The following is a 13,360-nucleotide window of genomic DNA, read 5'->3' on the forward strand; positions in this document are numbered from 1 at the left end:
TAGATTGTTTGGCGAATTATCTATCCCCGATGAAGTTGGAATAAAGCAGCCAAAAATCCATACCAAAGGGAGCCTTAGAGGAAATGTTACATTTGCAAAAAAATGAAAGTTCTTATGGCCTTCTCTTCACAAACCTTGGACATGTAGAATACTAGCAAAAATATCAAAGAAATGAGATTGTCACAATGACTCCATTTGCAATATTCCTATATATTATTTTAGATATTTATAATTCTATCATTTTATTGGATGAAATTTCAATGAGGATTCATAAGAACAAACAAATTCTAGAATTTCAATTAAAAAAAAATTACTTAAAATAAGCTCATTCTACTTGATGCTGGTTATATGTGAGGCCGAACATGGCATGGCAAAAAGGTGCTCGTATGTTATAGTCTTACAATTGGTGTCTTTCGGTCCACTTTCCCGTTGCTAGCTTTTATATCCTTCCTTATTTTTGCACGCATGGAGCCCTTAGATCTGCAAAGAAGGCTTTTGAAAATGTTGGGTTTCGGATAGACTGCCAGGCAACGCTCGAGAAAATTAAATTTTATAGATTATCAATAGGGTGATCAAATAAATCACAATAAAGTATAGCAAACTGAATAATAGTTAAGCAATGTTTGATTTAGCTTGCTTTAACATATGGCCATTTTTTAACGAAGTTAGCAAGGCTTAGAAAATTTACTGAAGTAATGAAAGAGGTAAGAAGTACAGAGAAACAGAACTTAAATATTTAACTAATATTGTATATTATGGTATATAAGGAAGGGCATCATTAATCTAATATTGATTATGAATCAAAAGGGAATCTGGTTTATATAAGAAGCGACTACCTATTCCATATAAAGTATCTTTTGGATTAGAATTCAGAGGGATAAAACCATAAGGCCTATGGATTAGAGCAGACAATACATCCTTTATCGAATCATGAACCTTTAAAGAGAATCATTAGTTCAATATTAGTTATGAGTCAAGGATTCTGATTTATATAGAAAGAGACCACCCATCATATGTGAGGCATCTTTTGTATGCCCAATCTCTAACCCTTGGGTGAAGTAACAATAAGACACTACTTATAGGTCTCTGATGGAAGCCTTACAATACCACTAATATCAAATTCAAATGCACACCTTTTGCAGTCTATACTCTTTACTTCTTAACTATTTATGGTGGTCAACAAGCGACCTTATTACAAAGACATCTATAGAACACTACATTGGATATAGAATCCTTTATGAAGGCAAATTAGACCGTTGAAGGTGCCTCTGCAGAGCTGGAGACAAGAATTTCAGAGGATTGAGTTGGAGCATATGCTAAAAACTTTGCAGATGTTGCAGCCTCTGGTCCATAAGTTGGCATCACCCCACCAGAGCTTCGAATCTCAGCCATGGCCCTCCGCTTGCTTGCCCGGTGCGTTTTACATAATTTGGGAAGAAAGACACCTAAGAGACAAAACATGAGATTTTTAACATCATTAACAGATTTTAAAGGATAACATGCACTACAAATTAATATAAAATTTTTAGTACTCACATGATATTTTTCTGGAAATGAACATCTTCCGGACCATTGCATTGCTCTAGACTAAATAAAAGCTAATGTGGGCTAATAACGATATAATTTGATATACATGATGTTAATTCCACAGCTGTGAAGGAATCAATCTGTTTTACATTTTTTTTCCCTACCTAAACAGAAGCGGGCTGAGCAATTTGCACAAATCTTTAATTTCAGAAAATAACATAAAAAAGGAATCAAACAGAATTTCACTGTTTGAAGAAAAGGTAAATAAATAAATAATGTTTTCAGTAATAATAAAATTATGATGAAAGTATGTAGGACAAATGTTTATTGTAAATTCATAGTTCTTCATGGAGTATGCAATCTCCTCTTCCGGAGTTTTTCATACATCCAAACAGATGATGCTTTCCTTTTCTTTAGTTTTCAAATATATAGAGTCAAGCATCCAAAGCTGCATTTGGTTGTTAAGAAAAATTAACAGGTTGAAGAAATTGGATGTTAGCAAGAAGGAAAATAGAAACCTAACAAAAGTAGGACACAGATTCCTAAAGTTTAATGAAAATTTGTGTTTGCATCATTTTGACAAAACTATCTAATGATTTTACCTCATGTCGTAGTTATCAAAGTTAGTCATGATTTCTACAGTCCTGTTAGAACTGATGTCTTAAATCTTGAGCACATGCCACATAGCAGATTCCTAAGACTGAAAACAGTGGAAATTCCACTTTGATCTAAAATCTTTCCACCTTGTATCACATGGAGACCGGTAGTTGCGCCAACCAATCATGGAATCAACAACGTTAGTTTAATTAGTGTTGCACGATATTGTAATATTTTGATACCCACGCACACACAAAATAAAAAAAAATAAAAAAAAAGGAAAAAACATGGTACAGCACTTGTTTGCCTCACTATAAACCTGCCAGGGTAACCTCGTGCAATCCCCACAATCGTACTCATGTATCCCACCAATCTCCCTTTGTCCATGTAACATAAAATCTATGCTCATGCTAGCACATAAAACTGTACATTAACCAACAAACGCATGATTTGTTACATATCGGTAACTGGGCCTGCACAAATGTTATGCTTGTTGCATGATTACAGTAACTTGTGGGTAAATAAGTATATTTATCTGTTGGGTTCCAGTGGCACAGTGAAAGAGTTAGATATTTAAAATTTTTATTAAAAATATCTAATGCACCGAAAGTCCTAATGTCCAAAAACTCTTGACTACAATAATCAAAGCATAATAAATATAAATTAGGATAAGAAGAATACCTGTAGCACTAATCTCAATTTCTACAAGGCGTCCAAGTGTCCGCCCTCTAATGGTGATCCACATAAAAATTGAACGAAAGACAGCGCTCCTTCACCTTGCTTCAAGAATTCTAGCCCCTAGAACTCGACTAGCCTCGTACCGGTCAAGTTTCTTCAAGAACCTGACTCACCCTCTTAAAACCTCCTCTGGACTTCTGATTCTCCTTTTTTAGGACCCTTACAACCTTTGTTAAGACCAGATAAGACTTTGTCTTAAATCCCAAAGCTTTGTCCTAAAACTAAAATAGGTTGTAAAAAAGGAGAGCAACAGGAGAGAAATTGGAAACCCCTCTTAGATTCATCGGATACCCAGCACCCCAGCCTATTTATAACCACCAGAGGGACGCCAAAAGAGAGGGACATGCCTTATCCAAAAGGCATATCTGATCTGATTATCAGAGATAAGAGTTCCTTCAAGCAGAAGGACTCTTATCTATGATACGTCGATCAGCACACTGGTCTGCGCACATGCAACCAAAGAAGGGATGTTTTCACATCCCTTCTCAAATCAAAAAAATCCTCAAAAATCTATGTTGATCTACTCACAACCTCCATACACACTCCACCATATCCAGAATACCCAGTACATGTCTTAATGCCATGCCTGGATATAAACCAAAATATGGATTCATGTGCACAAGATTCCATGGTAGTTTCAAGTCTAAGGATCACTTGACAACTCCCACTTAGAGAACCATCTTTGACATGCAAATAAGGCTTCCATAAGATGTTCTCTTTCATCGAGTCAATTCAGTGGACTCATTTCTCAAATGAGCACCCACATCCTTGTATTAGTGTCTCACACAAGTGGCTAGTGAGATCTGCCACCCTCTCCATTGAGCATACATAGGATGTACCAGTCTATCCGAAATATTGATCCCCGACTCAATGCTCCTACGATCAAAAATATTTAATATTAGAATTTTAAGATTTTAGGTCTCACTAGCATGACCAATTCATATCTCCTAAAATCATTATCCTAATCTTTGGGGTTCATCATAATCTTAGACATAATAAGATGCAGCTAATATGATGAATCAATGCCTCAAATAATAATAAATGTCATTTCATGAGTTGAAAAATTATAAAGAAAGTCCCATCACAACACACTTGCGATTGGCTTATAGGGCACTTTTCTTTTAATCTCCCACTTGCATTAAAGTCAATCGCCTTTGTATCTCATACAATCATGATGATAATCATATAGCTGCTGTGGTATGGCCTTAGTGAATGGGTCTGCTGTATTGTTCTTTCTGTCTACTCGTTTAAGGATAACATCTTATCTCTAACGAGATAGAAACGTTTGAGGATGTGCTTGGATCTATAATGAGACCTAGGTTCCTTATCTTGAATAACAGCCCCAGTATTATTACTCTAGAGTGACACCGGTTCTTCAATCTTAGAAACGACTCTCAAATTCATGATGAGTTTCTTCATCCAAACAGCTTCCTTAATGGCTTCACTAGCAGCAACATACTCTGGCTCAGTAGTTGAGTCAGCTACTATCTACTGCTTGAAACTCTTCCAACTCACTACCCCATCATTTGGGATAAACACATACCCTGATATTGACTTGCTATCATCTACTTTTCAATGATCCTTCCTTAGATCAACCTGAAATCTACTAGCTATGCCCAAAGCATAAGCTACATCAGGCTTGGCACATAGTATGGCATACATAATTGATCCCACAGCTGAAGCATAAGAGATTTCATTCATCCTTTTCCTCTCTTCTGGTGTCTTAGGACACATTCTCTTAGAGAGATGGATACCATGACTTGCAGGCAGCTAACCTCTTACTTGCCTCCATATTAAATCTCTTTAATATGAGATATATGTACCGTGATTGGGATAAGCTTAACATCCTTTTAGATTTATCTCTATAGATCTTTATATCCAGTATATAGGATACTTCACCCAAGTCTTTCATGAAAAACTTATTCGATAGCTAAGTCTTGATCGATTGCATCATTGGGATATCATTCCCAATGAACAGTATATCACCAACATACAGAACCAAAAAGATAATAACACTCCCACTTGTCTTCTTGTATACACATGGTTCATCCGTATTTTTGATAAAGCCAAACTCTTAGACTGTCATATCAAATCGGATGTTCCAGCTCCTCGAAACCTGCTTCGCTCCATAGATAGATCTCATTTGCTTGCATATTTGATTTGCTCTCCCACTTGAGATAAATTCCTCTGGCTGAGTCATATAGACCTCTTTCTCTAGATTACTATTAAGAAAAATAGTCTTGACATCCATCTGCCAGATTTTATAATCGTAGTATTCCGCTATTACAAGCAAAATTCGGACAGACTTGAGCATAGCTACTGGTGAGAAGGTTTCATCATAGTCAATTTCTTGCCTTTGATTGAAACCCTTCGTCACTAATCTAGCTTTGTAGGTTTCTACTTGGCTATCTACTCTGATCTTCCTTTTGAAGATCCACTTGCACCCTATATTGGGGTCACACCCTCAGGTGCATCAACCAAGGTTTATACTTGGTTGGTATTCATCAAGTCTATCTCAGATTTCATAGCTTCCAGCTATCTGTCTGAGTCTCTACTCATGACAGCTTCCGAATAGGTCAGTGGATCAACATCCTGAATGATGTTGATAGAATTGTTATTCTCAATGACAAAATTATATCTTAAAGATACTTGACGCACTCTATCTGACCTTCGAAGAGGAGGTGTGTATAGTGGATGTACCTCATCCTTGGGTACTTTTGATTGAAGATCTTCTTATGGTCCAACCACTGATATTTCTGGATCGATTTGTAGATCATGAACTTTCATAAATTCAATATTCCTCCCACTGCCTCCTTCTTGGATAAATTCATGTTTCAAGAAAATGGCGTGCCTACTAACAAACACCTTTTGTTCAGTAGGATGGTTGAAATAATATCTATTAATTTCATTAAGATACTCTACAAACCTACACTTCTCTGATCTAGCATTAAGCTTATGTCCAAAAATATTTTTGACATAAGTAAGACAGCTCAAAGTCTTAAGATGTTTAAGATTAGGCTTCCTTCCATTCTATATCTCATATGGAGTGCTTGCAACAGACTTTGAAGGCATTCTATTTAATATATATGTGGCAGTCTCTAAGGCATTATCCTTAGAAAGATATTGGGAGATCAGTGAAGCATATCATAGACCGCACCATATCCATTAAAGTACGATTCTTCCTTTCTACTACACCATTTAACTGAGGTGTATAAGGAGAGATCCATTCAGAGAGAATACCTTTACTTTTAAGATGATCAAGAAATTCACTAGATAAGTACTATCCTCTTCGATCAGATCGAAGAACTTTGATACTTTTTTTAGTTTATTTCTCGACCATACCTTGATACTCCTTGAACTTATCAAAAGCTTCGAATTTATGTTTCATAAGATACACATATTCGAACCTTAATAAATCATCTGTAAAGGTAATAAAATAGGGGTATCTTCTTCTGGCCTGAGTTGTTATCAGTCCATATACATCTATATGTACTAGAGCTAACAACTCACTTGTCCTCTCTCCATATTAAGAAAATGGAATCTTGGTCATCTTACCCATGAGACAAGATTTATATGTCCCCAATGATTCATAATCATTTAGATCCAAGAATTTTTCTTTATATAACTTATTTATCCTTGACTCACTAATATGATTAAGACGACAATGCCAGAGATATGTGACATTCATATTTTCTCTCTTTCTTTTCATATTTTTTTTAATATAAAAAATATTTTTATTGAGTGCAAGAATTAAAAGATTGTTATTAATATAACCACTACCATAAAATTTATTAAAAAAAATAGAGCATCCATTTTCTATTAGCCTTATTTCATAACCTTGTTTTAACAACAAAGATATAGAAATAATATTTTTAATGGCCTTTGGCACGTAATAACCATCTTTTAATTTTAAAATTTTGTCCGAAGGTAAATCAAGCATATAGGTTCCTATAGTTTTTGCGCTAATAGACTCTCCACTTGCGCTATAAAGCTCAAGGTCACCTCTTTTCAGACCTTTGATATTCTATAGTCGCTGTAATGAATTATAAATGTGCGATCCACAGATGGTATCTAATATCCAAATATCAGAGTCTGAATTACTCAATAAAAAATAGGTCTGTATCATATACATATCTTTTGGTATTACACTTGCACCCTGCTTCAATCTTGCAAGATAATTCTTGCAATAATACTCCCAATGTCTAAATTTTCTATAAATAATATCTATACGGATATTATTATCTTCTCATTATTACTGACCAATTTATGATCAGAAATATTCAGAACATTAGAGTTCTTTTCCGATATAAATCTAATTTGCAAGTTCCTCAACCAATCCACATAGTTGTATCGGTCAATACAGTTTTATTTATGGTATCATGGGGTGAAAATGAAGAAGTCATAATATAGACTTAAATCTACATAAAATAATAGTATAAGCTGACCACTCATGTTTGACATGCATAACTAGATGAGAATTTTTAAAACTAGTTATGTCTCCCACTATTTTATCAGATACCATAGCTTTCTCCTATGGTAAACGAGATATATTTTATATTTATCTTAGTGAGATTGAGACTTTAATTCCTCATAACGATCTTGTGTTAACACAACAAACCCTTATGAGTTCATAGGTAGAAAATTTTTTTCAATTACATCTCATGTAATTCTCAATATTTTATCTTGATCTTTAAAATATTATTAGCCTTGTGTTAACACAACAAGCTATAATATTTTAGTTAAGTACGACCCTTCATTTTAATACAGTCAAAATCGAATATAATTGCCCTTGTGTTAGCACGACAAAGCAGTATATCCAAAATTGCCGTAAGCATCTTTTATGCACCAGGATTATGTTATATCAATCTTTATGACAAGCCTTATGGTAACACAACAAACTAGCCATAGTTCATAATGTAACATTAACCTAGCATGAAGGAAGGTCCTTAATAGTGTTTAAAACACTAAGCTACCTTCATTCAAGATTTGAACTAATCTAATTGATCAGAAAAGTATTAAGATTGGTGGGGGGTCCCCCTATTGCTTTTCTTAGACACCAATAAAATTGGCCAAGCCAGCAATAGAACCAATTAAATAACCACCGCACTTGAAACACTCCTTAGACATCAATTAATTAATCGATTCAAAAAAATAGGTCAGCTTCTGATTCACAACACTACGACTTAATATGATTTTTATGAGGACTTTAATGGTCTAAGACATGATAGGGTTTGGATGTTCAATCGGGTTCAATCCTTGACCCGACTTGAACCAAACCAAAAACTCATGCTTGATCACAATCAAGATAATAATTTAATCTTTGATTAGATAAATCAAGATAGGCTCTGATATCACTATTGGATTCTGGTGGCACAGTGGAAGGGTTAGGTATTTAAAATTTTCATTCAAAACATCCAATGCACCGGAAGCCCTAATGCCCAGAAACTCTTGACTATAGTAATCAAAGCATAATAAATATAAATTAGGATAAGAAGAATACCTGTAGCGCTAATCCAATTTTCATAAAGAATCCAAGTGTCCGCCCTCCAATGGTGATCCATATGGAAATTGAACCAAAGACAACGCTCCTTCTTCACCTTGCTTCAAGAGTTCTAGCCCCTAGAACTCGACTAGCCTCGTACCGATCAAGTTTCTTCAAGAACCTGACCTCACCCTCTTAGAACCTCCTTTAGACTTCTGATTTTTTTTCTTTAGGATCCTTACAACCTTTGTTAGGACCAGATAAGGCTTTATCTTAAATCCCAAAACCTTGTCCTAAAACTAAGATAGGTTGTAAGAAAAGAGAGCAACAGGAGAGAAATTAAAAATCCCTCTTAGATTCATCGGATACCCAGCACCCCAGCCTATTTATAGCCACCAGAGGGATGCCAAAAGAGAGTGACATGCCTTATCCAAAAGGCATATATGATCTGATTATCAGAGATAAGAGTTCCTTCAAGCAGAAGGACTCTTATCCATGATACATCGATCAGCACACTGGTCTACGTGCATGCAACCAAAGAAGGGATATTTTTACATCCCTTCTTAGATCAAAAAATTCTAAAAAATCCATGTGTATTGGAGATTCAATTTAGATTCTAAAAAATTAAAAATAGTGATAAAATTCTCACGGAAGGATGCTATCCTCGCACTTCTTCATGCAAGTGCTGATCACCGCATGCGTAGGCATCAGGACCGATTTATGGCATCCGTTTGGCATCCAGATAAGTCTAGAAAAATTCCACAAAAATTATCAAAAATATCTTATCAAGTGTAAAATGTCATCAATAAAAATCATTCTAATCTAAAAGCATTTGATTGGGATAAGGATGCTCCAAATCATGGAGAGATGCGACGCTTCTGCGCATGCACGCGAGACATCCTTCATTTTCTAATTTTTTCTCTACCCCATAAATTTTAGAAAAAATATATCTCATACTTTGAGATGTGCACCAGAGGATGGAGGGTGATGTGAGCTATCACACATAATTTAATCCCATAAAAAAATAAATATTTCTTCTGCCCATGCCAATACTTGTAGGCAGAGCTTGTTTTACACCAAGAGTCCACCACAACTTGGACTCTTCATATTTGGCGTTAACATGGGATGTGGTGCCTCAATTTGGGTTGCTTCCAGGTATCACGACCTGACCCAAATGTCTACCAAATTGAGCTAGCTAATTAATAAGGGATGGGACCAAATTGATCTCCAAAGTAGCAAGGGTTTCCACATGTGCTAGTATGCTTACCGAAATCCTGATTGAATCCAAAATTCCAATCAACCTTTTTCAAAAGGGTCCTTAGCCAATTTCTATATGTGTGTGACCTATTATGTTCCACATCTAGCCAATTTGATTAAATTTCAATCTAATTGATTTAGGTCCAATCGAGCTAACCCGAGCTCAATAATTAAAATCATTTCTAATTGGCAATCGAATTAAACTCTTTAATTCAGTCAAAAACGTATAAGTCAATATTGATGTCTAGCAACATATCATGACTACCCAAAAGATGTAAAATTTAAAAAATATCAAATCTACCCTTCAGTGACAAATTATCATGCAATTCAATCCTTCGATCATCCTTGCACCCTGAATATATTCATGAGTATGCAATCATATCAAACTCAAACACATATTCATATTGATTTTCAATTAACCAATGATGACTCCAATGAAGAAGCTTAGAAATTCTTTCTAATCTCCTTCTTGCTTTTGGCCAAAAGACTTTTCTCGAGTCATCTAGGATTGAAAATACACAGGATGCGATCTCCTCTTATTAGGAGTGATTGATTCCATATTGACCTACTCACAACCTCCATACATACTCCACCATATCTAAAACACCCCGTACATGTCTTAATGCCATACTTGGGTATGAACCAAAATATGGATTCATATGCACAAGATTGTATGGTGGTCTCAGGTTTAAAGATCACTTGCACAACTTCTACTTAGAGAACCATCTTTAATATGCAAATAAGACTTCGATAAGATGTTCTCTTTCATCGAGTCAATTCAGTGGACTCATTTCTCAAATGAGCACTCACATCCTTGTATTAGTATCTCACACAAGTGGCTAGTGAGATCTGCCACCCTCTCCATTGAGCATACATAGGATGTACCAGTCTATCCAGAATATTGATCCCCGACTCAATGCTCCTACGATCAAGAATATCTAATATTAGGATTTTAAAATTTTATGTCTCACTAGCATGACCAATTCATGTCTTCTAAAATCATTATCTTAATTTTTGGGGTTCATCATAATCTTAAACATAATAAGATGTAGCTAATGTAATGAATCAATGCCTCAAATAATAATAAATGTCATTTCATAAGTTAAAAAATTGTAAAAAAAATTCCATCGCAACATACTTGCGATTGGCTTATAGGGCACTTTTCTTTCATTGTCATGGGACTAAAATCAGACTAGGTAGAGATTGAAAACTGGTATATCCACATTCACGATATTTGTTTTGTTTGATGAATGTAGATATCGATATAAATCTTATAATCAGATATAAAAATTTATATCTATATTTATTTTAAATAGATATGAACATAAATCAGATAATGAATGTATCAACATAAGTATGTCTATAATTTGGATAATTAAACTTTATGATCATATTCTACTAAAAAAAATTTATAATCACCAAATCAAAAATATCACTAAATGGATAATAAATTAAACTATTAGTGTATTAATATCATTATTTATTTTCCTTAAACATTCATATGTGTTATATAAAATAAAATAAGCTTATGAATATAATGGAATATTTGAATATAGATTCAATAGTTATCTATCCAAATATATCCATGTTTCCTTTGACGGATTTTGATACGGTGACAAATATTAATCGGATACTTAAATTTCTATATATATTTCAATAAATTCAGATACAAAAATAGATCTGCATTAATATTATCTATTAAACCTTCGTCCCTAACTTGTTACATAAAATACTAGTTTATTTCTTATAGATCACTGATGGAATTATTCTTGGAATTTCTTGGCAAGCTGCTTGAAATTTTTGGCTAGAAGATGGGAAAAGTCCGCTCTTGGAAATCATACTATCCAATTACACCATAAACGGCTTGTCATGAAGCAGACCCAAAAGTTTACGGTTGCTGGTTTGCAATGTGAAACATAAAGTTTACCCAAGTCACAAAGTATTTGTGCATTTTGATAGACGGCCGGATTTCAAAGATGGGACTTGCTTCGTTCTCAAACTTAGCAGGAAAAGATCCCAATACTGGAGAAATCAACAGTCAAAGATGATATTAAAAAGTTTAGGTTTTTGATCTCTACCTTCCCCAGCGGCTAGATTGAAGTAGAGATTGACGATGTTGGGGCAGCCATTGTAACACCGGGCCGAGCACAGCTTCTGAGTGAAGCGAGAATCCAGCAAAGAATCTGAAGAGATCCCCAGGGAACCACGGACGAGACCGCAGGCCTTGAGGCACTCATCCGTCTCGACGTGGTCCTTCAATCCGTCCGCCTCGACCCTCGATGCTCGACACGTGTACTCCTCCTGTCCTCCTCTCCTCACACGCTTCTCCAGCACGCACCGTGTGCCAGCGGACGACACGGCGAATGCACACGTGCTTCGGTCCAGCCTCTCGCACGTGACAGCTCCTGTCCAAAACAAAGGAATGGTTGATCGAACTGCTGACGTTTGGGTCTGGAATAGAGCAGGAATAGAACCAAGAATTACAATTCCAGTGAAAGCTGCATATTCTGGAATAACTATTCCAAGAGGGATGGAATAACTTTAGTCCTCTAACATCGTCCGTCTTTAGTTTTTTTTCTATGTCACAGAATGATATTAGCGCCATGGTTATTTCAGCCAAAAATGAAATAATGCAGCCAACTGTGAAAAGAATAACTGAATAAGTGCTGTAAGAGGAATAAGTATTCACATTCCACCTCTCGTTTCTATTCGTTTTTTCATTCCAAATATCCTTTTCCCCATTAGTAGAGATTATATATATATCTATGCAGAAGCGAGAAAGAAAAAAGGCCTCAAAGTGAACGATGCCTAGCATGCACATACCGAGCACATGTGGTACGAATAAGTAGAGAGCAAGAACCAAGGCAATGAAGGCCACCATTGGCCTCAGCATTTTGGGGAAGGAATGGAGAAGATGGTAATTGGTGTGCAAAGAGTTTTGGGTCGGTCGTTTGGGGTATCGAAGGGTGTCAGGAGGTATAAATATAGAGAGCTGGCTCAAGAGGTTCTTGGGAGGTCGGAGGGATTCTCTGTGTGAAAGGAGATCTTAAACCTAATTTTATTATTTAGTGAAGTGGTCTACGGTGTTGGGCCCCATAAGACCTTGGTTCCAGAGCAGCCATAGCAAACGGAAAGGACTTCCAACTAACCATGACCATTGTTTGCATAACAAAGAAGGGTAAACAACAATTCCTCCATTTTCTTTAAATTTTTGTTTATAGATATCCTCACTAGATTGAGAGCAATAATTATAAATAGATCATTAACAGCCAGGAGCCGTTCCCTCCTTTCATGCTAAAAACTCACATTGGAATCCCCCAAAAAAACTCACAGAGTGTGTATCTGCACACGTCTATAAGTTTAGGCTACGTCTGGCATCGTAGTCACTTTTCTTTATAAAATAGTTAAAATATAAAAAAAAAAAATTCTAAATTTTTGACATAAAAAATCTTAACTATTATTTTTTTAGTTTTCATAATAAAAATAAGAAAACATGTTTGAGAAACCAAAAATAAAAAATCTCTTTTGTAATACTTTCTCCATGATAGGTGCTATAGAAATGCAACTGATATGTGAGATATAACATGAATTGAAATACCAAGTCATTGGAGATGGCAAAGGGAGAGGAGGGGATGAGAGGACGCAAGGGACTTGAGGATAAGATAAATATAAGTGGCGTGAAAAAAATGAGAGGAAAAGAAGAAGGAGGACCTTCTTGATGAAGCAATGGTGGTGGAGGAGAGGATGTAGTAGTTGCAA

The 13,360-nt window shown here is 35.5% G+C and overlaps 1 protein-coding gene across 1 annotated transcript; it reads right to left on the minus strand.

Annotated features, from left to right (window-relative positions):
- Window positions 1–931: 931 nt before the first annotated feature.
- LOC105035875 (uncharacterized) lies at window positions 932–12,582 on the minus strand. Its single transcript, XM_010911590.4, has 3 exons — window positions 12,425–12,582; window positions 11,680–12,006; window positions 932–1,445 (listed from the first exon to the last, which is right to left on the minus strand). Exons 1-3 carry the CDS (start codon window positions 12,492–12,494, stop codon window positions 1,249–1,251), a joined length of 594 nt encoding a protein of 197 aa, XP_010909892.2. The 5' UTR covers window positions 12,495–12,582; the 3' UTR covers window positions 932–1,248.
- Between the last annotated feature and the right edge of the window lie 778 nt (window positions 12,583–13,360).

The sequence above is a fragment of the Elaeis guineensis genome, chromosome 11 (genome assembly GCF_000442705.2).
Source record: "Elaeis guineensis isolate ETL-2024a chromosome 11, EG11, whole genome shotgun sequence".
NCBI lineage: Eukaryota > Viridiplantae > Streptophyta > Magnoliopsida > Arecales > Arecaceae > Elaeis > Elaeis guineensis.

What these genes read in the sequence shown, in the direction of transcription:
- LOC105035875 (XM_010911590.4), bottom strand. Translation starts at nt 12,494, where the DNA reads ATGCTGAGGCCAATGGTGGCCTTCATTGCCTTGGTTCTTGCTCTCTAC. An exon ending in ATTCGTACCACATGTGCTCG is followed by an intron (nt 12,007 to 12,424) that starts GTATGTGCATGC and finishes TGTTTTGGACAG; the next exon opens with GAGCTGTCACGTGCGAGAGG. An exon ending in CAATCTAGCCGCTGGGGAAG is followed by an intron (nt 1,446 to 11,679) that starts GTAGAGATCAAA and finishes TTTGTCTCTTAG; the next exon opens with GTGTCTTTCTTCCCAAATTA.